Source organism: Rana temporaria, chromosome 2 (genome assembly GCF_905171775.1).
Source record: "Rana temporaria chromosome 2, aRanTem1.1, whole genome shotgun sequence".
Lineage (NCBI taxonomy): Eukaryota > Metazoa > Chordata > Amphibia > Anura > Ranidae > Rana > Rana temporaria.
This window is the reverse complement of record NC_053490.1, coordinates 20622727-20648111: the sequence shown is the minus strand read 5'-3', so window position 1 is coordinate 20648111 and position 25385 is coordinate 20622727. Positions and strand designations below refer to the sequence as shown.

Below are 25385 nucleotides of genomic sequence, written 5' to 3'. Positions count from 1 at the left end.
GACCGTTTTCATCGGTTCACCGCTGAAGTGGCATGATGGTCTGATGTGCGTACACACCATCAGTTCAAAAAACGATCGGGTCAGAACGCGGTGACGTAAAACACAACGACGTGCTGAAAAAAAAGAAAGTTCAATGCTTCCAAGCATGCGTCGACTTGATTCTGAGCATGCGCGGGTTTTGAACCGATGCTTTTCTGTACTAAGCATCGGTTTGGACTGATCGGTCAGCGGTCCATCGGTTCGATTTTAAAGCAAGTTTTAAAATTTTGGTCCGAAGGAAAACAGACCAATGGGCCGTACACACGGACGGTTTGGACCGATGAAACTGAACTTCGGTCCACTCTCATCGGTTTGGACCGACCGTGTGTACGCGGCCTAAGAGGAGATGGTCAGACTGCAGACATACTACAGGAGATGATCAGAGACTGCAGATATATTAGAGGAGATGATCAGATATATTAGAGGAGATGATCAGAGACTGCAGATATATTAGAGGAGATGATCAGAGACTGCAGATATATTAGAGGAGATGGTCAGACTGCAGACATACTACAGGAGATGGTCAGAGACTGCAGACACACTACAGGACATGATAAGAGACTGCAGACACACTACAGGACATGATAAGAGACTGCAGACACACTACAGGACATGATAAGAGACTGCAGACACACTACAGGACATGATAAGAGACTACAGACACACTACAGGAGATGATAAGAGACTGCAGACACACTACAGGAGATGGTCAGAGACTGCAGACACAATACACGAGATGGTCAGAGACTGCAGACACATTATAGGAGATGGTCAGAGACTGCAGATATTACAGGAGATGGTCAGAGACTGCAGACATACTACAGCAGATGGTCAGAGACTGCACATATAATAAAGGAGATGGTCAGAGACTGCAGATATAATAAAGGAGATGGTCAGAGACTGCAGATATAATAAAGGAGATGGTCAGAGACTGCAGATATAATAAAGGAGATGGTCAGAGACTGCAGATATAATAAAGGAGATGGTCAGAGACTGCAGGCATACACCAGGAGATGATCAGAGACTACAGACAAACTACAGGAGATGATCAGAGACTGCAGACACATTAGCATAAAAAATATATCTCATGCCACTGCAGAGATTTCAGAGTCTGCAAATCACAGGAAAGCCCATAGGGGGTTTACCTTCTCAGCGTCTGCCAAAAACTTAGTTTAACAGATTAGCAGATATGACAAAAAAATAAAGGTAATCAAGTATAAATGGAATATCTCATGAGATGCAGGCTATGCAAACCCCTCTGTACATAAGTGGATAGGATATGATCTGGCAACGTACATTGTATACAGATTCTACAGAATATTCTACACATCGGCCTGGAAATTTACACTTGCCAGATATTTAGAATCAATGTTACTTGTACAAGGAAAATCAAAGCTGTCTCTTGAAACCTAGCAGAGGACGGAATATGACTCTTCCTTCACCCAATCAGAACCGCTAATCTCTCATAAAGCTGAAATGCTAGAAGGCAATATTAACCCCTTAACGCCCGCCGCACGGCTATTTACGTCCGCAAAATGGCACGGACAGGCAGATGGGCGTATATATACGTCCTTGCCTATTAGCGGGTGGAGGGTCCGATCGGGACCCCCCCCCGATGCGTGCGGCGGGCGGATTCCCGCGCCGATCCAGGACGACGACGCGGCTATTCGTTTATAGCCGCTTCGTCGCGATCGCTCCCCGGAGCTGAAGAACGGGGAGAGCCGTATGTAAACACGGCTTCCCCGTTCTTCACTGTGGCGGCGCATCGATCGAGTGATCCCCTTTATAGGGAGACACAATCGATGACGTCAGACCTACAGCCACACCCCCCTACAGTTGTAAACACACACTAGGTGAACCCTAACTCCTACAGCGCCCCCCTGTGGTTAACTCCCAAACTGCAACTGTCATTTTCACAATAAAGAATGCAATTTAAATGCATTTTTCGCTGTGAAAATGACAATGGTCCCAAAAATGTGTCAAAATTGTCCGAAGTGTCCGCCATAATGTCGCAAGTCACAAAAAAAATCGCTGATCGCCGCCAATAGTAGTAAAAAAAAAATAATTAATAAAAATGCAAAAAAACTATCCCCTATTTTGTAAACGTTATAAATTTTGCGCAAACCAATCGATAAACACTTATTGCGATTTTTTTTACCAAAAATATATAGAAGAATACGTATCGGTCTAAACTGAGGAAACAAAAAATGTTATATATATTTTTGAGGGATATTTATTATAGCAAAAAGTAAAAAATATTTCATTTTTTTCAAAATTGTCGCTCTATTTTTGTTTATAGCGCAAGAAATAAAAACCGCAGAGGTGATCAAATACCACCAAAAGAAAGCTCTGTTTGTGGGGAAAAAAGGACGCCAATTTTGTTTGGGAGCCACGTCGCACGACCGCGCAATTGTCTGTTAAAGCGACGCAGTGCCGAATTGTAAAAATGCCTTTGGGGGAGTTGTAAAGGGTTTGTAAAATGAATGTCTGCAAGGTAGACAGACAGAATAGTGTAATGATTCTGTTAAAAAACGAGTAAATACCTATTAAATTCCTTCATCTATATCACCTCCGGCATTCTAGTTTCTGTTCTCTGATTCACTTCCTGGTTTGCGGCGCTCGTTCATGTAAGAACTACATTTCCCAGTATGCATTGCGGCATGCACAGTAATTCACACCTCCTTGAAGTCTCTAACACGTAGAGAGCGTCCTGCCGCACAGATGTAGTACCCAGGAGGGGGCGAGCACGTCACTGACCACCGCAGTAAAGCCTCCCATCACGGTGGTCAGTAACAATCAGACAAGCAGGAAGTGAACAGAACAGAGAAGAAATAGAGCAACTTCTGAGCAAAAACAAACAATGAGGAAGTGAAAAGAGGAATGTCTGCAGGTAAAGGATGCTTATTATGAAAAAAAAATGTTTTCCTTTACAACCCCCTTTAACCTCCTGAGACCCGCGCTATAGTCGAATGACGGCTACAGCGCGGATCTGAAAATCCAACTAGACGTCAATTGACGCCCGCCCCTTTGGGCGTTCCCCGTGCGCGCTCCAGAGCGGGCAGCGGGGAAACTCTGTGTTGGCCGTGTCCCTTGGACACAGCCAATTACAGATCGCCGCAAACGGCCAATCAGAGTGGCTGTTTGCGATGCGATCTGTGCGGCCAATGAGAGATGATCTCATATGTAAACATATGAGATTATCTCTCATTGCCGGCTCACACAGAGACAGCGTCCTGTCAGGGAGAGAGGAGACCGATCTGTGTCTCTTGTACATAGGGACACAGATCGGTCACCTCCCCCAGTCACCCCCCCTCCACCTACAGTTAGAACACTATGCAGGGAATACATTTAACCCCTTCCTCACCCCCTAGTGTTAACCCCTTCAATGCCAGTCACATTTATACAGTAATTAGTGCATATTTATAGCACTGATTGCAGTATAAATGTGAATGGCGCCAAAAATGTGTCAAAAGTGTCCGATGTGTCCGCCATAATGTCGCCATAACGTTGCAGTCCCAATAAAAAACGCAGATCGCCGCCATTTCTAGTAAAAAAATAAATACAAAATAATAATTATGTCCCCTATTTTGTAGGCGCTATAACTTTTGCGCTTATTGCGATTTTTTTTTTTTTTTACCAAAAATATGTAGAAGAATACGTATCGGCCTAAACTGAGAAAAAAATATGTTTTTATTTTTTTAAATTGGCATATTTATTATAGCAACAAGTAAAAAATATTGTATTTTTTTTTCAAAATTGTCGCTCTTTTTTGTTTATAGCGCAAACAATAAAAACCGCAGAGGCGATCAAATACCACCAAAAGAAAGCTCTACTTGTGGGGGAAAAAGGACGTCAATTTTGTTTGGGAGCCACGTCGCACGACCGCGCAATTGTTAGTTAAAGCGACGCAGTGCCGGAAGCTGAAATTTCACCTGGGCAGGAGGGGGGTATATGTGCCCAGTAAGCAAGTGGTTAAATGTTACAGTAGACCTTGCATGAAAATGCAAAGTCACCTTTTTCTGCTGGTGCCACCTCCCAAATTATGCATTGGTGCGCTTCTTAATGGCGCCCCAACATGCTTTGCCATTGAATGTGTGTTGCAATGCGCCATAAAGTGATGTACTACCGCGCGTTGCAAAAAATAGTACACAAACCTTTTTTTTTTTTTGCTATTCAAGTGAAGGGGCTTGCAATAATGCAAGTCGATGTGATGCGCCAGCGCCCCACAACAAACCCAACCCGGCCTTTTGCTGGCAGTACATTTTTTGCTGTACAGTGTATAGTATGGTCTGTATGGAATTATCTCAGCTGACAATGTAGTCCAGGGGTTACAGATATTTGTACTTTGCACCTTCATGCCCCGCTGTTATTTGCTGTTCTAGACACGCGCTTGGCTTCTAGCAGGGTGAAAGAATTACTGGAAAGAATTTTCAGATTTTGCTGACATGCACAATTTGGAACTGTATTGTTGCATGCTTGGCATACCGCGGGTCTTTGTATTTTTTCACAATAAAAATAATTATAAAAAGCACTCTCTAGAAATTAAGGCCCAGATTCACAGTGGAGATACGACGGAGTATATCAGATACTCCGTCGTATCTCTCAGAGTATCTATGCGACTGATTCATAGATATCCCTAAGATCCGACAGGTGTAATTGTTTTACACTGTCGGATCTTAGGATGCAATACCGCGGCCGCCGCTGGGGGGAGTTCGCGTCGTAAACCAGCGTCGGGTATGCAAATTAGGAGTTATGGCGATCCACAACGGATTTTAGCGTTCGCTACGTCGCCGCTAGTCTAGTTTCCCGTCGCAAAGTTAGTCATCGTTTTGGGTGCCTTAACTTTACACAGCCCATGTTAAAGTATGGCCGGCGTTCCCGCGTTGAAATTTAAAAATTACCGTCGTTTGCGTAAGCCGTCCGGGAATACGGAATTACGCTACGCGCGTCGCCGTTCGAAAACATGACGTCACGTCGCGCAAAGCACGGCGGGTAATTCAAAAGGGAGCATGCGCAGTAGGTCCTAATTTAAATGGCACACGCCCCTTTGAATTACGCGGGCTTACGCCAGAGGCCGCCGGCATAGTTTTCATCGCAAGTGCTTTGTGAATCAGACACTTGCGATGAAAACTTGCGGCGGTGTAACGTATCTACGATACGTTACGCCGCCGCACTTCTACCTGAATCTGGCCCTAAATGCCGTTCAACTCTAGAAATAAGTGCATTTATGTGTACTGCTCACTAACACGAGCTGGATTCACACTTATGCATTTTCAGTGCTTTTTGCATTTTGCAGATTTGCAGTACAGATTGTGTTCCATAGGAAACCATGTTAAATGGACTGAAGTGCAAATCTACAAAATGCAAAAAGCACTAAAAATGCAAAGGTGTGAATCCAGCCTTACAAGCTGCTTCCTGTGCAGCGGCTGCTCTCTGTTACCTCTATAGGGCACCGCTGGGAGATCCAAGTACGATACAACGCTGTCTAATGTCTTCCCACAGCTCCCTCTCCTGTTCTAGCCAAATTACATTATACAGTATGTATCTTTTCTGTGTTGTATTGAACTGGATGTTGAGTTTGGATGGTGCCAAGTCAGCAGGTGATCATACTGTCAGGTGTGGATGGTGCCAAGTCAGCAGGTGACCATACTGTCCAATGTGGATGTTGCCAAATCAGCAGGTGATCATACTGTCCAATGTGGATGGTGCCAAGTCAGCAGACGATCATACTGTCAGGTGTGGATGATGCCAAGTCAGCAGGTGATCATACTGTCCAATGTGGATGGTGCCACATCAGCAGGTGATCATACTGTCCAATGTGGATTCAGCAGGTGATCATACTGTCCAATGTGGATGGTGCCAAGTCAGCAGACGATCATACTGTCCAATGTGGAAGGTGCCAAGTCAGCAGGTGATCATACTGCCCAATGTGGATGGTGCCAAGTCAGCAGGTGATCATACTGCCCAATGTGGATGGTGCCAAGTCAGCAGGTGATCATACTGCCCAATGTGGATGGTGCCAAGTCAGCAGGTGACCATACTGGCCAGTGTGGATGGTGCCAAGTCAGCAGACGATCATACTGTCCAATGTGGATGGTGCCAAGTCAGCAGGTGATCATACTGTCCAATGTGGATTCAGCAGGTGATCATACTGTCAGGTGTGGATGATGCCAAGTCAGCAGGTGACCATACTGTCCAGACAGACTGGGTCTAATGCCGCGTACACACCATCACTTTATGAGATGAAAAAAAACGACATTTTCTGTGATGAAAAAAAACGACGTTTTTGAAACTTCAATTTTCAAAAAGGACGTTGCCTACACACCATCGTTTTTTCAAAATGCTCTAGAAAAGCGCGGTTACGTTCAGCACTCTTTTCCATTGAAGCTTGCTTCATAACTTGCTTCTGAGCATGCGCGGGTTTAAAAACGTTGTTTTAGCCTACACGCGGTGATTTTTTGTGACACAAAAAACGACGTTTTGAAAAACGACACATAAAATTGAAGCATGCTTCAATTTTTTTTTGTCGTTTTTCACAAGACATAAAACAACGTTTTCCCCCACACATGGTTATTGAAATTGACGTTTTTAAAAACGTCGTTTTTTTTCATCGCATAAAGTGATGGTGTGTACGCGGCATAAGGAGTAATGTCAATACATAAAGCAGCATTTGAAAAAGAATATGTTCTGTTACTTTAGATGAATGGGTATTTACTATTAAAGGAGTTGTAAAGGAAAATGTTTTTCACCTCAATGCAATCTATGCATTAAGGTGAAAAAACATCTGATGCTGCCAGCCCCCCCGTGCCCCCCTTATACTTACCTGACCCCTCGAAAGTCCCACGCGGGGTCCCGGGATCCTCTTCACCGCTCAGCCTGGCCGCTGATTGGCTAAAGCGGATGGATTGAGAGCAGCGCAGCCATTGGCTGGCGCTGCTGTCAATCACATCCAGTGATGCGGCGCTCCGAGGGGCGTGGCCAAGTGATACAGTGAGCGGCTATGGCCGCTCGCAGTATCACTGGAGCGCGCCCGCAATTAGTGACCACCATGCGAGCTCTATCTCCTGATACGCCGTCGTATCTCTGAGTCCGGCCGTCATATCTATGCGCCTGATTCATAGAATCCGCATAGACTTACACCGTCGGATCTTAGGCTGCAATCTCACGCTGGCCGCTAGGTGGCGCTTCCGTTTGTATACGCAAGGAATATGCAAATGAGGAGTTACGCTGATTCAGAAACGAACGACCGCCCGCTTTTTTTTTTTACGTCGTTTGCGTTCGGCTTTTTCCGGCGTATAGTTACCCCTGCTATATGCGGCGTATCAAAATGAGAAAAGAAAACTGGACAGCCGCACTCCAAAAATGACTTAAAGGAGTTCTCTGACCTAAAACTTTTAACCCCCGCTGTACCCGGGTTAAAAGTTTTAGGTCAGAGAACTCCTTTAAAAAAAAAAGTTGTCTTTTATTTTCAACTGTACACACACAGTCACTGCAACCAACAAAACCAGGACAGCCGACGCGTTTCGCACTTGTAATTAGTGCTTAATCATGGCTAATCTATATGCGGCGTATCCTATGTTAAGTATGGCCACCGTTCCCGGGTCGAATTTTGAATTTTTTTACGTTGTTTGCGTAAGTCGTTCGCGAATACGGATGGACGTAATTTACGTTCACGTCGAAACCAATCACGTCCGAGCGACGTCATTTAGAGCAATGCACGCTGGGAAATTTTACGGACGGCGCGGGGACGCGCCTGATTTAAATTTTACACGCCCCCTACCTGCGGAATTTGAATTTCCGCCGGGGGATTTACGATACGCCGCCACAAATTTACAGGCAGGCTTTCTGAATAAAGCACTTGCCTCAAAAACTTGCGGCGGCTTATAGTAATTGAGATAGGTTACGCGGATCTAAAGAGTGTAGTGTGTAGTGTGAGAGAGTGCTGAGGGAAGTTTCAAATAGGCTCCTCCTCATAGGGTGACCACATTTCCAAACTACCATTCAGGGACACCCCCCCTTCCCAAAAATCAGCTTGTGCTGTAACGAATCACAGCACAGTGATTGGACACAAGAGGCGGGATTTATTATTTCTCCAATCACAAGCAAGGGGCGGGATTGTGCTTCTCCAGGCATTTCCGGCCAGGACAAGTACTGTCAGTGAGTAAAGCGGTGATGTGGCGGACTTTTTTGGGGGCATCAGATTGGCCCGGGGGGGGGGGGGGGTGGCTGTATCAGTTTCATTCCGGGACACTGTATTGTCCTGGAATGAAGGTGCCCGGGACAGACCTGTAAAATGCGGGACTGTCCCGGGCAATCCGGGACACGTGGTCACCCTACCTCCTCAGCTCTGGCTTCTCCCGACGCTGAGGTCCCAGGAAGAGTATGAGGAGTCTGTACAGCTGAAGGTATGTTGAGTTGTTTGTCCATACTACTGCGGTTAAATTTTTTTTGATAATTGCTAAATATTTTATCAACCTTCCTTTATATTTGTTGTGAATCTTTACTAAATCCAGGTCTGTTTTATGTTTTTTTGCAGGTGGACCACTGACCGGCGCCGTCTTTAACCCTGCCCTCGCCTTCGCAATTGTGTTCTGGTGTCATGGGAACACCCACTTGCAGAATATCTTTGTTTACTGGATCGGACCGCTTATTGGTGAGACAAATGTTGTTGGGTCAAAATGGATAGTGGATATGGGGCCTTAAAGCGGAGGTGCAGCCGCGATTTCTGCTGACTTTTAATAAGCACACTTACCTGTCCTAGGCGCCCGCGATGTCGCCCCCGAGGCCGATCCCTCGATCGTGGCAGGTCCCGGCGCTGCCACCCTCGCCTAAGGGAAACAGGCAGTGGAGCCTTGCTTCACTGCCCGTTTCCTACTACGCGATTCGTGCAGCGCTTTATGAATGGGTGGCTGTTCTCTGGGATACACACAGTTCCCAGAAGACAGCACGCCCCATACCCCAGAAGAGGCAGATTACCACAATTTATGGTAAGTAAAACATATTTTTATTTTTTATTTTATTCAGGTTTCATAGAGCAAGCACTTCCTTTAAGCGGAGGTCCGGCGGTAAAAAAATGTTTTAACCACTTGTCTACCAGCCGCCGTCAATTGACGGCGGCATAGTAGCTCAGTTGTTCTGACAGGACGTCCCCGACACTTTTGAATTGCCTTTTCCAGACAATCCTCTCCAGGCTGCGGTCATCCCTGCTGCTTGTGCACCTTTTTCTTCCACACTTTTCCCTTCCACATAACTTTATATTAATGTGCTTTGATGCAGGACTTTGGGAACATCCAACTTCTTTTGCAATTACCTTCTAATGCCGGGTACACACGAGAGGATTGATCCGCGGATACGGTCCGCCGGACCGTATCCGCGGATAAATCCTCTCGGGGATTTCCGCGGATTTTGATCCGATGGAGTGTACTCACCATCGGATCGAAATCCGCGCCGAAATCCCATCGCGATGACGTGTCGCGCCGTCGCCGCGGCGACGCTGTCATATAAGGATATCCACGCATGCGTCGAATCATTACGACGCATGCGAGGGAGGGAATCGGACGGATCGATCCGGTGAGTCTGTAGAGACCACCGGATCGATCCGCTGAAGCCGATTCCAGCGGATAGATTTCTTAGCATGCTAAGAAATTTTTATCTGCTGGAAATCGGTCGGGCCGAAAAAAATCAACGGAAAAAGATCCGCTGGGTTGTACACACCAGCGGATCTATCCGCTGGAACTGATCCGCAGATCAATTCCAGCGGATAGATCCTCTCGTGTGTACGGGGCCTGAGGCTTTCCCTCCTTATCGAGGGTGTCAATGATGGTTTTCTGCACAAACGTCAGGTCAGCAGTCTTTCCCATGATTGTGATTCCTACTGAACCAAACTGAGATTCCATTTAAAGGCTCAGGAATTCTTTGCAGGTGTTATGGATTAATTAACTGATTAGAGTTGGGCACTTTGAGCCTAGAATATTGCACCCTTTCACAATATTCTAATTTTCTGAGATTGTGGATTTGGGGTTTTCATGAGCTGTAAGCCATAATCATCACAATTATGACAAATCACGGTTTGAACTATCTTGCTTTGCATGTAATGAGTCTCTCACATAAATTAGTTTCACTTTTTAAGTTGCATTAGTGAAATAAATGAACTTTTGTACAATATTCAAATTTTTAGAGTTTCACCTGTATAAGAATCAGTCAGGCAGTTTAAAATCTCCATCATTTTCCCAAAATCGAAAATATCAATTGTTGGCAGACTGGCTGTTAAAGGTTTTGTTTTTTTGTTATTTAATAATAGAAAGAGTTGTAAATGTAATTTGACAAAAAAAGGTGTACATGTTATGTTATACTACTACTGTTATACTACTTATCTAAAGATTAAGTTTTTTCCATCTTGTTCCAGGGGCGGCAATCTCCTTCTTGCTTTTGGAGTACATTCTTCCAAAATTCAGACTGACTAAAGTATCTTCAGAACGGATGAAAAAGGATTAGACTACGGCTGGAGTTTGTGCAATCAAGACCTGAATGAATGGCTTTTATAGGTTTCCTCTTAATGCCGTGAAGTTTAGGGTACACGTGTTCCTCAACTTTTTTAACAGACTTTGTCTTATAGCTAGATTCAGGTAGCTTTACACCGGCGTATCAGTAGATACGCCGACGTAACTCTGAATCTACGCCGTCCTAAATTTAAGCGTATTCTGGAAACCAGATACGCTTAAATTAAGCTAAGATACGAGCGGCGTGAGTCTCCTACGCCGTCGTATCTTAGGGTGCAATATTTACGCTGGCCGCTAGGTGGCGCTTCCGTTGAGTTCGGCGTAGAATATGTAAATGACTAGATACGCCGATTCAGAAAGGTACGTGCGCCCGGCGCATTTTTTTTACGTAGTTTACGTACTGCTTTCTCCGGCGTAAAGTTAGTCGAACAAATAGCTGGCCTAGTCAATGTTAAGTAAGGCTGTCGTTCCCGCGTCGAAATTTTAACATTTTACGTTGTTTGCGTAAGTCGTCCGTGAATGGGGCTGGACGTAATTTACGTTCACGTCGAAACCAATACGTCCTTGCGGCGTACTTTGGAGCAATGCACACTGGGATATGTACACGGACGGCGCATGCGCGTCGGGTCACCACCCATTTACATAAAACATGCCCCCCTCATCCTCATTTGAATTTGGCGCGCTTACGCCGGCCCCATTTACGTAACGCCGCCGTAGTCACAAAGTGCTTTGTGAATACAGCACTTGCCTTTCTGACTTACGGCGGCGTATCGTAAATACGATACGCTACGCCGCCGTAAAAATGCACACATCTACCTGAATCCAGCTATTAGCTATCTTTTTTAAGGCCCCATGTACACGGGACACTGCTAAACGAACTTTCAGAAGAAGTTGGATGCTTTTTTCAACTGCCCCCTGAACTCATTCAATGTTATCCTATGTGACCATGCACACAGTCTTGTTTATTGCCGTTTTTAGGCAGTTGCGTTTAACAACGTTTCTTTGAAAGCCAAAAAATTGATTCAGACGCAGAAGATTTCAACGTTTCAGACGCCAAACGCGACTAAACGCGGTAACCAGCGTTTCGTTTATAGGCGTTTTTCCGTTTTTGGGCATTTCATTGAAACGCTTCTAAACGCAAACGCAGATAAACGCGGCATTTATAAGGAAGCAAAATGGACGTTTTAAACATGGGTTACTATCTGTCAAGTTGAATCATTTAGGAGCATTTGTAAAAGCGTTCCGTGTACCTGGAGCCTAATAGGCCCTGTGGGGGTTATTGCTATCTATGGAACTGATCCACAGAATCAGTTTACCATATATAGGCAGAAGATCCGACATGTGTAATTGAATTACACTGTCGGATCTTAAGGATGCAATTCTAGGCTGGCCGCTAGGTGGCGAGGCCATTGCGGCCGGCCTAGAATATGCAAATGAACACTTACGGCGATCCACGAACGTTCCGACGGGCCCGTCGCGCTAAATCTACGTCGAGTTACGCCGTGTAAAAATAGGGCTAAGTCCTATTTGACTAAGCCCTATTAAGTATGGCCGTCGTTCCCGCGTCGAAATTTTAAACTCTACGTCGTTTGCGTAAGACGTCCGTGAATGGCGCTGGACGCCATTTACGTTAACGTCTAAGCAAATGACGTCGGAGCGACGTCTGTTATCGCAATGCACGTCGGGTAAGTTACCCGACGGAGCATGCGCAGGACGTCCGGCGCGGGAGCGCGCCTAATTTAAATGGGACTCGCCCCATTAGATTCGGCACGCCTTGCGCCGGACACATTTAAGTTACACCGCCGCAAATTTCAAGGTAAGTGCTTTGTGGATCGGGCACTTAGGTAGAAATTTTGCGGCGGTGTAACTTAAATCGGAAGATTTAAGTTACGCGGGATATTTGTGGATCTGGCCCTGTGTTTTGTTTACTTCCAGATAAACTGTGAAATTTGGGACTAAGTTGGTTCCTATGCAAATCTGAATAACCAAATTTAGAAGGTCAAATGTATATATAAAAAGGCCTTCTACATTTTGCACAGGGTGTATCATGTTTTTCAAGATAAATTTGTGTTTTGGTGGCTGCAGTGGCATTTTGGTGCCTGTGGCACTAAAACTCCCAGGATGTTGCAGCTTGTGTGTCCTGGTGGGGATCCTCAGGTTGTCTGTCCCGCTTATAATGCAGTATCAGGTTTGGACATCTTAATGGGGACATGCAGTTAGTAATACAAGTACCTGTTTTTTATGATTGTAGTACATAGCAGCAAACATTTTTGGGTAGCTGAGACCTCCAGCACTTTGGGTCTTTATATTGCTTGCCTTTTTATAATAGTGTTACCAGGTTTTAGCATCTTAAAGGGAATTCCCGCAATTATGAAAAAAAAAGTCATATATTTCATATTCTTATTGGTATTGTAAGGGGTTGGCTCGGTAGCGGGGTGTGTGACCCCTTGGATGGGTTCACCACACACTGAATTTATACAGACTGGCAGTCGAAGACGGTTGAAAACAACGTTTTTGGTTTATTTTTCCATCTTGCTGGAAAACAATTGCAAGCATCCAAACAGCATAAACAAAATCAAACATAAAATAAACCCTGGCCACTCTGGGCGTCTACCTTCCACACAGGAACCTATCTATGAAGTCTAACACGGCCTACTGCTGGGTAGACAGTGCTGGTCATACAGCACAACACAATAGTCTTTTGATTTTTATCACACAGAAAAATCAATGGTCTCCTCACCTCCTCAGGAGACTTTCAGTACGCTGCTCTCCTACTCACAAAGCCTTAGGAATGATGCAGCAATTCAGTGGTAATCCTTTGGGCTACTTGTAGAGGCCTTAATTGCCTCATTCTGAACAGCTGAAGTTTTTCAACGGCCTTTAGCCTTTCTCTGGCTACGTTTGTAGCCGACGCCCGATAACCATCTGTGTATCGTGTAAACAAGGCAGAAATGTATGTCCCATCAGTGACAACACCCACAGATTTACCTGACTTCCTGTCACAGTATGTATACTGAGGATTCCTACAAGACGGAGATCCTTTCCTTTTTGGGAAAGCAACCCCATCATCTCAAAATTTGCTCTGTTAGAATAAAGACTCTGGCCACATCAACCTAAACAACAGAACCATATTCAGAGAAAGGTTTGTCACTTATGGTTCTCATTATCTAGGTCAGGGGGATCCAAACATTCTAAACACAGGGCCACTTTACTGTTCTTCAAACTAAAGGGAGACTGTGACGGATCTCGGATACCCCTGCTGGGCACTTCCGCCAGACCCGTGTCTCCTGTCCTCCAAACGCACCCGCGGCCTGCAGATTCGCCATAACCAGCCTTTAACCCCTCAATCACGAGACAGGCCACACAGGTGTTGAGGGTTAAACATGCAGAGCATAAGCTGTTTATTAACCAGTTGAGATCCGCGCTATGGTCGAAAGACGTCCACAGCGCGGCTCTCAACTGCCGGGTGGACGTCCCTGGACGTCCTGCTGTTGTTGTTCCCCGTGCGCGCCGCTGGGGGCGCGCAGCGGGGAAACAACGTGCCCGGCGCATCGCTCGGGAGCCGATGCGAGTGCCTGGCGGCCACGATGTCCGCCAGACACTCGCGATCGTCGGTAAACACAGCAGGACGTGGAGCTCTGTGTGTAATGATGGGGTGTAAACACAGAGCTCCACGTGCTGTGAGGGAGAGAGGAGACCGATCTGTGTCCCTTGTACATGGGGACACAGCATCGGTCCCCTCCCCCAGTCAGTCCCCTCCCCCCACACAGTAAGAACACAATGAGGGAATACATTTAACCCCTTCCTCACCCCCTAGTGTTAACCCCTTCACTGCCAGTCACATTTATACAGTAATTAGTGCATTTTTATAGCACTGATCGCTGTATAAATGTGAATGGTCCCAAAATTGTGTCAAAAGTGTCCGATACGTCTGTCGCAATATCGCAGCCCTGACAAAAAAAATCGCAAACCGCCGTCATTACTAGTAAAAAAAAAACATAAATCTATCCCCCATTTCGTAGGCACTATAACTTTTGCGCAAACCAGTCGCTTATTGCGATTATTATTTTTTTTTTACAAAAATACGTCGAAAAAAACGTATCGGCCTTAACTGAGAAAAAAAAAGTTTTTTTTAAAAAAAATTGGGATATTTATTATAGCAACAAGTAAAAAAAAATATTTTTTTTTTTAAATTGTCGCTCTTTTTTTGTTTATAGCGCAAAAAATAAAAACCGCAGAGGTGATCAAATACCACCAAAATAAAGCTCTATTTGTGGGGAAAAAAGGACACCAATTTTGTTCGGGAGCCACGTCGCACGACCGCGCAATTGTCAGTTAAAGCGATGCAGTGCCGGAAGCTGAAATTTCGCCTGGAAACGAAGGGGGTTTATGTGCCCAGTAAGCAAGTGGTTAAATACCAAACATACACCTTGAGCCCAGTTTCACACTGGGTACGATTTGCTTCGATTTGAGATGCGATTTCACATGTGAAATTGCATCTCAAATCGGCGGCATTTGCCGGCAATTGTCGGCAATGACACCGTCCTAATCGGTGCGACGCCGCATCTGCGGCGCTGCACCGATTTCAAAAAGTAGTTCCTGTACTACTTTTTGCGATTTCGGGCCGTGATTTAAATTGACATCTGTGCAGAAACCTGCACAGATGTCTCTTAAATCGCGGCCGAAATCGGGACTGCCAGCGGGAGTGAAATCAAAAAATCATATATAATATTTGGGGGTTCTGAGTAATTTTCTAGCAAAAAAATTATGATTTTTACATGTAGGAGAGGAGCGCCAGAATAGGCCCGAAGTGGTTAAGGATGTGTGGCAAGGGGTGTGGCTTATGCCTGCATACATTTGCTGATAGGTGTGCCTCATTCCCATCTCAAAAAGTTGGGAGGTATGCGAAACGCATTGGTGCTACATTGCCTTAATGCATGGGGTGTAGAGGCTTAGTAGTGTTGCCTACCTGGCCATATAGACACAGAGGTGTGGCAATCACAAGAATAGCCAAACAGAGTTACAAATCTTGCGTCAGGTAAATCCATATCACTTTTCTTTTCATATCTTATCTTTTAGGAATAAAGACATAAACATTGTGTTATATGAATGTATGCAGGAGACTGTGCATTGGTCATCACAGCGGGTGATACGTCCAAGTGTCTTATGAGCACACAGTCTTATTTCACTTCCGTGCCTCTGTGTGATATTTCCATAGACTGATTGTAGGACGCTCGTGTGATCTATGGTGCCTTAAACTGTGTACTGCACATTTTCTATGTGGAACTACATTTGAAAAATGACTGTAAATGTTTTCTTTTTTTTTTAAGCTAAATAAAAAAATTGAAAAATGCAGAACGTTGTTTATGAAAACAGTTATTCACGTTTCAAAAAGTATTCGCTTTTAAAGTTTTACAATTTAAAAAAAAAATGTTTTTATTAAAGTTTTAAAAAGTTTTAAAGCAGAACCAAGTTTTTATTGCAACCACTTTAAAATTGTAAGTTAAAAAAAATGCATGCATGCACACTTGCAAAGCTATAGGGTGTATTTATTAAGTATTTATTAAGTATTTATTACGTATTTTTTAAGTATTTATTACATATTTTTTATGTATTTATTGCGCATTTATTTAGTATTTATTAAGTATTTATTACGTATTTTTTACGCATTTATTAAATTTATAATAAATTCTTAATAAATACTTAATAAATGCATAATAAATATATAATAAATACTTAATAAATACGTAATAAATAAGTAATAAATACGTAATAAATACTTAATAAATACTTAATAAATATTTAATATATACATAATATATACATAATAAATACTTAAGAAATGCGTAATAAATACATAATAAATACATAAAAAATACGTAATAAATACTTAAAAAATACGTAATAAATACTTAATAAATACATAATACTTAATAAATGCGTAATAAATGCGTAATAAATACATATTAAATATGTAATAAATACATAATAAATACTTAATACTTAATAAATACATAATAAATACTTAATACTTAATAAATACATAATAAATACTTAATAAATACGTAATAAATACTTAATAAATACATAATACTTAATAAATACTTAATAAATGCGTAATAAATACGTAATAAATACATAATAAATACTAAATACATAATAAACACTTAATACTTAATAAATACATAATAAATACTTAATAAATACTTAATAAATACGTAATAAATACGTAATAAATACGTAATAAATACTTAAAGTGGAAGTAAACCCTCCTATCGTTTTCACCCAAGGAAGCGGCCATCTTGACCTCTGTTTAATCTGCAACTGCCATGATGCTGTACATGTGACCTGTTATGAAACCAGCCATTGGATGGTTTGGCAGTTTGGTTGAGAGCACAAACAAATGTGACAGCTAGCATTTCCGGCATGCCGGTGACTTGTCCTGAATGTTCCCCTATGGGGGAAGTTCCTCCACTGACTGCGCAGGCGCAAGCTTCCCGACGGAAATCCCCGAACCTCGCCCGGCATCCAGGCTCATTCTTTAACATCCCCGTGGATTGGAGGATGTTAAAAAAAGAGCCAGGAGGCCGAGCGAGCGAAGCGAGCCGTCCGAGCGCAGCGAGGACGTGAGGCCGACTGGCCACTTACCTCACAATCCACGTCGCCCTGGATGCCGGCCGCCGTTCGGGGATTTCCGTCAGCAAGTTTGCACCTGCGCAGTGTTTGAAGGAACTTTCCCGATGGCTGGAACCATCTCAGCGCATCAGTTCGCGCATACGCTGGAACTTCCATGATACATGGAACCAGCACGTCAGATCACCGGGAATGTTAACTGTTTTTGTAACTATGAAATTGAAGGGTTTACTTCCACTTTAAAAAATCTGTAATAAATACTTAATAATTAATAAATACATAATAAATACTTAATAAATACTTAATATATACATAATGAATTTATAATAAATACTTAAAAAATCCGTAATAAATACTTAATAAATACATAATAAATACTTAATAAATACTTAAGTATTTATTAAGTATTTATTATGTATTTATTAAGTATTACGTATTTATTAAGTATTTATTACGTATTTATTATGTATATATTATGTATTTATTAAGTATTTATTACGTATTTATTATATATTTTATTATGTATATATTATGTATATATTATGTATATATTAAGTATTTCTTAAGTATTTATTATGTATATATTATGTATTTATTATGTATATATTATGTATTTATTAAGTATTTATTACGTATTTATTACATATTTATTACATATTTATTATGTATATATTAAGTATTTATTAAGTATTTATTACGTAGTTAATATGTATTTATTACGTATTTAATATGTATTTATTACGTAGTTAATATGTATTTATTAAGTATTTATTACGTTGCAGAGCTATCCATCCTGTAAAACTGCATGTACATTCATTCTGTGCAAATGGGGAGCAAAAACAAATGCCCTCGGGCCATTTTCTCTCTCCAGGTGAAATGTATTCATTCATAGGAATCAGGAAAATACTGAGTTATCGCCACTAGATGGAGCTGACAATCATAGAAGATTAAAGCTTGTTTACTGTGATTGTCAGCTCCATCTAGTGGCCATAATGTGATAGTTTCAGATTCCTACATCTAGTGGCCATAATGTGATAGTTTCAGATTCCTACATCTAGTGGCCATAATGTGATAGTTTCAGATTCCTACATCTAGTGGCCATAATGTGATATTTTCAGAGTCCTACACATGATTACATTTGACCTGGAAAGAAAATAGCCTGAGAACATTTGTTTTGCCGCCATGCAGTTTCATAGGAAGAATAGCTCTGCAATTTTTACAATTAACAAATACACCCCTTTGTGTCTTTTGTGTGTAGCGCTCGCCCCCGAAGGAGCCGCTGGTTATAGATTGGGACGGCGTGATACCTCTGTGAGCGTCTAGGGTAGATGATGAGAGCTTTAGCAAATGGAATGTCCAAACAGCGGGTGTCTTCTCTTGTGCTTTTATTTTACCCAACATGGCAAACAATAAAACTTGAGGTAGAGAGTGGAGAAATAGGAGAAGGAAAAGCAGATCCAGGCGTAACGGTGCAGAAACAATCCGGTTTCCGACAACACTTTGCTTTTGTCGCCACTCCAGCCGGAGTGGGTATAGTGTACCTGGACAGGCCTCTCACACCGACCTGGCAGCCAGAATATCACTCGGAACTTTGAGAGGAACAGATCTCTGCCACAGACCCTCCTCAGAACTTATATTATGGAGATTATTTTCCTCGGTAGACTTTGCCTAGATCTTCCTCAGGTAGTTCCAATTAGGTTACCGACTGCAGTGGCGTCACTAGGGTTGGTGTCACCTGGTGCGGTAAAACATGGTGTCACCCCCCCTCTGTCTAGGCTGCCCAGCACCAAGCAGGCAGCGCACGGGCACAGGGCGCACCCCAAACCAGCCCCTGTAAATGATAGTATAAGGCAGTATAGTGGCAGGTTAGGGTAGTATAGAGTGGTATAGTGGCAGGTTGGTGTAGTGGGATGGTATATGACAGGTTAAGGTGGTATAGGGCATGTTGGGGTGATATAGGGTAGTTTGGGGTGGTATAGGGCAAGTTAGGGTTGCATAGGGCAGGTTGGGGTGGTATAGGGCAAGTTAGGGTGGTACAGGGCAGGTTGGGGTGGTATAGTGCAAGTTAGGGTGGCATAGGGCAAGTTGGAAAAGCATGGGAAAGGTTGGGGTGGTACAGGGCAAGTTAGGGTGGCATTGGGCAGGTTGGGGTGGTATAGGGCAAGTTATGGTGGCATAGGGCAGATTGGGGTGGTACAGGGCAAGTTGGGGTGGCACAGGGCAAGTTGGGGTGGCACAAGGCAGGCTGGGGTGGTACAGGGCAGGCTGGGGTGGTACAGGGCAGGCTGTGGTGGCACAGGGCAGGCTGGGTGGTACAGGGCAGGCTGGAGTGGTACAGGGCTGTTTGGGGGGGGGTACAGGGCAGACTGGGGTGGTATAGGGCTGTTTGGGGTGGTACAGGGCAGGCTGGGGTGGCACAGGGCAGGCTGGGGTGGTACAGGGCAGGCTGGGATTGCACAGGGCAGGCTGGGGTGGTACAGGGCAGGCTGGGATTGCACAGGGCAGGCTGGGCATGTCACCTAAAAAAATAAATAAAAACGGGATGGTGTCACCCCTCTAGCGGGTGTCACCCGGTGCATACCGCACCCCTCTAGCAACGCCTGACCGACTGACAGGTGGCCAACATCCACCCCCTCAGTCTCTGGCTACCCTGATCCCCGGTGGATTGTCTAGGCCCTGTTGGACCGCCAGCCTCTCATTGGCGCTCCTCAGACGGACTCCCCACCGAACAGCTACACTTGCTTGGGATCTGCTCAGAGTTGGGGGGGGGGGGCAGTCGATTACTGGAGCCCCGCCACAGCTTTAAATGTTCCAGGCCAACCTGGTCCCGGAACCAGGAACACCGCGTGGCACGCGCGCAACCCCGGCCTGGTAGGCCATCTCGCCGGGGAGCCGTGATGTGTGGTCACCCTAAAGGTGGGCGCCTCATGGCGTCTGCTCCAGAAATACCCTCTCCCAGCATGCCCCGCGAGGGAAACTCCCTCCTGATTGGCTGCTGGCAAGAGGCACCCTAGCCTGGGCTCCACCGGCGCCACCCGTAGCTCCAGCAACAACAGAATGAGCCCACAGCACAGCCCAGCTAAAGCAGAGACCCAATTTGAACCAATCAACTGGATGAGAGCTAACTAACTCTCTCATGCCCCCTTAGATTTAGAATAGCACCGGTACCTGACAGTAACCAGGCGCTACATGTGGCTTTTGCAGAACAGCAGGGACAGCACTGAACCTGGGGTTTTCTATGACATGTTGGCTTCAGCTCTGCTGGTTGCCCAGCCCAGCGGTCATAGACTTTCCACACCCACTTTTTGTCATTTTGCTCCAACATTTGCATAAGGGGTGGAGACGATCACTGGCGCAGAACAAGGCGTGGCTGGGGTTGCCACCTGTCTGAGATTTTACCCGGTTTGGAATCATGTGCCCGGGTTTCAGACTGCCTGATACCCGGACACATTATACAGCCCAGACAGTGGCTCCCAGGCAGGATTGCTTGCTGCAGTGTCTGTTGCACCCTCTCTCGCATTGCCCAGACCCAGCACTGACAGTCCCCCCCCCCTCCTCCCCGAGGGGGAGCTGGATCTGCCCCTCCCCCTGCCCCTCTCCTCCTTTGTCCGCTCGCCCACACTTCAATCCCCGACAGTGCTGTGCCTCTCGCAGTGCTGTGCCTCTCGCAGTGCTGTGCAGGGGGATGTTGGTGGGAAATTTGAAGACCAGCAGCCGCAGCTATATCCTGAATGAAAGGTGCCGAAGTTTGAGCCTCCACACCGAGATGAGTGAGCTCACCATCCATCCCCCGTCTGTGACTGAGTCTCCACCCTCTCTCCTGGGCCTGAGTTAGTGCACTAATGTAAGGGGGCCTCTGCAGACTCTGATGTAAAGGGAGCTTTGGTGAGCAGAGATCCTCTTACATCAGAGTTCTCCTTTACACCAAAGCCCAGAGCGTTCCCCTTATATAGGGTTCCCAGAGCACCCCTTACATCAGAGTTCCCCTTTACATTAGACTCCACAGAGCTCGCCCTTACAGTGTAGGTGGAAATTCTACAGACTGATATGTAAGGGAGAACACTGCGGATTAAGATGTAAAGGGAAAACTCTGAAGACTCTGGGCCAGATTCTCAAAAGAGATACGCCGGCGTATCGCCTGATACGCCGTCGTATCTCTGAGTCCGCCCGTCGTATCTATGCGTCTGATTCTTAGAATCAGTTACGCATAGATATCCATTAGATCCGACAGGCGTAAGGCTCTTACGCTGTCGGATCTTAAATGCAATTTTTTTTTCCGCCGCTAGGCGTCGCCGACGTCGTTTTCCCGATCGAGTATGCAAATTAGCAAAATACGCGAATTCCCGAACGTACGCCCGACCGACGCAGTGAAGTTACGACGTTTACGTAAGATTTGCGACGCGTAAAGTTGCCCCTGCTATATGAGGCGCAGCCAATGTTAAGTATGGCCGTCGTTCCCGCGTCGAAATTTAAAAATTGACGTCGTTTGCGTAAGTCGTCCGTGAATAGGGCTGGACGCCATTTACGTTCACGTCGAAACCAATGAAGTCCTTGCGACGTCATTTAGCGCAATGCACGTCGGGAAAGTGTCTTCATTTGATGGGCACAAGTGTCTTCATTTGATGGGCACAAGTGGCTGCACATGATGGGCACAAGTGGCTGCACATGATGGGCACAAGTGGCTGCATATGATGGGCACGGTGGCTGCATTTGATGGGCACAGTGGCTGCATTTGAGCACAGTGGCTGCATTTGATGGGCACTAGTGGCTGCATTTGATGGGCACTAGTGGCTGCATTTGATGGGCACTAGTGGCTGCATTTGATGGGCACAGTGGCTGCATATGATGGGCACAGTGGCTGCATTTGATGGGCACTGTGGCTGCATATGATGGGCACAAGTGGCTGCATATGATGGGCACAGTGAGGCTGCAATTGATGTGTTTTTTTTAATTTCAGTATTTTTCCGTTTGTTTGCGCCCCCCCCAAAAAAAATTGGGGGGAGCGCAAATAACTGGAAAACTGTATTTTAAAACACATTAGATCTTTTGAATTATTCAGGGACAATATACATACAAGACCCCTTACCTCCTATTTTCTTTATGACAGCCCTAGGTCATTATAAACACTGGCACAGATTCACAAAGAGTTACGCCGGCGTATCAGTAGATACGCCGACGTAACTCCGAATCTAAGCCCGTCATATGTTTAAGTGTATTCTCAAACTGAGATACACTTAAAGAGGGGGTTCTCCCATAAATGTTTTTTTACCCTTAGATCCCCTTAGATGGATGCTCATTTTGTCTAGGGGAATCGGCTAGTTGTTTTAAAATCCGAGCAGTACTTACCGTTGTAGAGAGCGATCTTCTCCGCCGCTTCCGGGTATGGGTCTTCGGGAGCGGGCGTTCCTTCTTGATTGACAGTCTTCCGAAAGGCTTCCGACGGTCGCATCCATCGTGTCACGAGTAGCCGAAAGAAGCCGAACGTCGGTGCGGCTCTATACTGCGCCTGCGCACCGAAGTTCGGCTACTTTCGGAAAATCGTGACGCGATGGATGCGACCGTCGGAAGCCTGTCGGAAGACTGTCAATCAAGAAGGAACGCCCAGTCCCGCAGCCCATACCCGGAAGCGGCGGAGAAGATCGCTCTCTAAAAAGGTAAGTACAGCTTCGATTTTAAAACAAATAGCCGATTCCCCTAGACAAAATGAGCATCCATCTAAGGGTAAAAATAGCAATTTAGCGGTGAACCTCCGCTTTAAACATGCCTGCGCCGTCGTATCTTAGGGTGCAATATTTACGCTGGCTGCTAGGTGGCGCTTCCATTGAGGTCGGCGTAGAATATGCAAATGAGTCGTTACGCCGATTCACGAACGTACGCTTGCCCGTCGCAGTAAAGATACGCCGTTTTCGTAAGAGATACGCGGCGTAAAGATAAACATGCCCCCTAGGTGGCGTTTCCAATTTTAAGTATGGCCGTCGTTCCCGCGTCGCAATTTGAAAATTTTACGTTGTTTGCGTAACTCGTCCGTGAATGGGGGCTGGACACCATTTATGTTCACGTCAAAACCAATGACGTTCTTGTGACGTCGTTTAGCGCAATGCATGAACGAGCCTAATTTAAATGCTCTACGCCCCCCTACCCGGCTCATTTGAATTACGCGGGCTTACGCCGGGGGATTTACGTTACGCCGCCGCAACTTTACAGGCAAGTTCTTTGTGAATAAAGCACTTGCCTGTAAAACTTGCGGCAGCGTAACGTAAATGACATACGTTACGCCGCCGCAGTTTTACGCCCATCTACGAGAATCTGGGCCACTGCTTGTTTACTTTCAGCTAGTCTGCTGTGTGCACTGTAATTGCAGACCAGGACTGAGGACCAAAGAAGGCATCTTGCTCCACATATCTGTTTACATTTTTGTGATAAGTGGTCATTTGTCTACTGTGTGACACATCAAGGGCAGGTACTTGGATATGGAATCAATTTAAAAAGGAGGTTCACCCTAAAAAACATCGATATACCATTACATGCAGCATACTTCCTACAGCTACAGTATGCTGGTATTTTTTTTTTTTTTTTCGCTGTACATACAGTTTTATAGGGCCAGATTCACAAAGATTTGTGTTATGCAGCGGCGGCGTAACGTATCCCATTTACGTTACACCGCCGCAAGTTTACAGCGTAAGTGCCTGATTCACAAAGCTCTTACCTGTAAACTTGCGGCGGTGTAACGTAAATCCGCTCGGCGCATGCCCGCCTAATTCAAATGGGGCGGGCACCATTTAAATTAGGCGCGTTCCTGCGCCGAACATACTGCGCATGCTCCGTCGGGAAAATTACTCGACGTGCATTGTGCTAAATGACGTCGCAAGGACCTCATTGGTTTCGACGTTAACGTAAATGGCGTCCAGCGCCATTCACGGACGACTTATGCAAACGACGTGATTTTTCAAATTTCGACGCGGGAACGACGGCCATACTTAACATTGGCTAGTCCACCTAGAGGGCAGCCTTAGTTTTACGCGGCGTATCTCGACGGAAACAATGTAAAGTTAGAGCGACGGGTAAAGCGTACGTTCGTGAATCGCCGTAAGTAGTCATTTGAATATTCTACGCCGACCGCAATGGAATCGCCACCTAGCGGCCGGCCTAGAATTGCATCCTAAGATCCGACGGTATAAGTCAATTACACCTGTCGGATCTTAGGGCTATCTATGCGTAACTGATTCTATGAATCAGCCGCATAGATACGACAAGCGTATCTCAGAGATACGGCGGCGTATCAGGAGATACGCCGTTGTATCTCTTCTGTGAATCTGGCCCATAGTTATTTTTCTTTTCTCACTCCCGCGGGGAATAGGTGTTCCTATGAAGAGGCGTAGATGATTGACGTGCAGATAAAGGGCGTCACGCGTTCCAAAAATAGCCGGACTGGGACTCGGCTCTATACGGCGCCTGCACACAGACTAAGAGCCGCGTAGAGCTGACTGCGCAGGCGCCGTATATAGCCGAGTCCCAGTTTGGCTATTTTCGGAAAGTGTGACGCGCCTTATCCGCACGTCAATCATCTACGCCTCTTCATAGGAACGCCTACTCCCCGCGGGAGTGAGAAAAGAAAAATAACTATAAAACGGTATGTACAGCGAAAAAAAATAAAAAAAATACCAGCATACTGTACATGTCGGAAGTGTGCTGGATGTAATGGTATATAATTGTTTTAGGGTGAACCTCCGCTTTAATACCTAGATTCACGTAGGGCGGCGTATGTTTGAGCCGGCGTAACGTATCGTATTTACGCTACGCCGCCGCAAGTTAGAGAGGCAAGTGCTGTATTCACAAAGCACTTGCGTCCTTAGTTACGGCGGCGTAGCGCAAATGTGCCGGCGTAAGCGCGCCTAATTCAAATTGGGAAGAGGTGGGCTTGTTTTATGCAAATAAGGCATGACCCCACGTAATTGACGTTTTGAACGTTCGGCGCATGCGCTGTCCGTGGACGTAACCCAGTGCGCATGCTCCAAATTACGCCGCAAAGACTCGTTGGTTTCGACGTGAACGTAAATTACGGCCAGCCCCATTCACGGACGACTTACGCAAACGACGTAAAAATTTAAAAATTCGACGCGGGTCCGACGTCCATACTTAACATTGGCTGCGCCATCTTTTTGGTGGTTTATCTTTACGCCTGAAAACGCCTTACGTAAACAGCGTATCTTTACT

At 45.2% G+C, this 25385-nt stretch overlaps 1 protein-coding gene across 1 annotated transcript in view; it reads left to right on the top strand.

The window, feature by feature from the left end:
* LOC120928893 (aquaporin-11-like) overlaps positions 1–10722 on the top strand; it is a 43401-nt gene extending 32679 nt beyond the window's left edge. Inside the window, exons 2-3 of the mRNA XM_040339956.1 lie at positions 8576–8692; positions 10445–10722. Coding sequence (XP_040195890.1) covers positions 8576–8692; positions 10445–10533 — 206 coding nt within the window. The 3' untranslated portion in view covers positions 10534–10722. The remainder of the gene's footprint in view (positions 1–8575; positions 8693–10444) is intronic.
* Positions 10723–25385: the final 14663 nt, after the last annotated feature.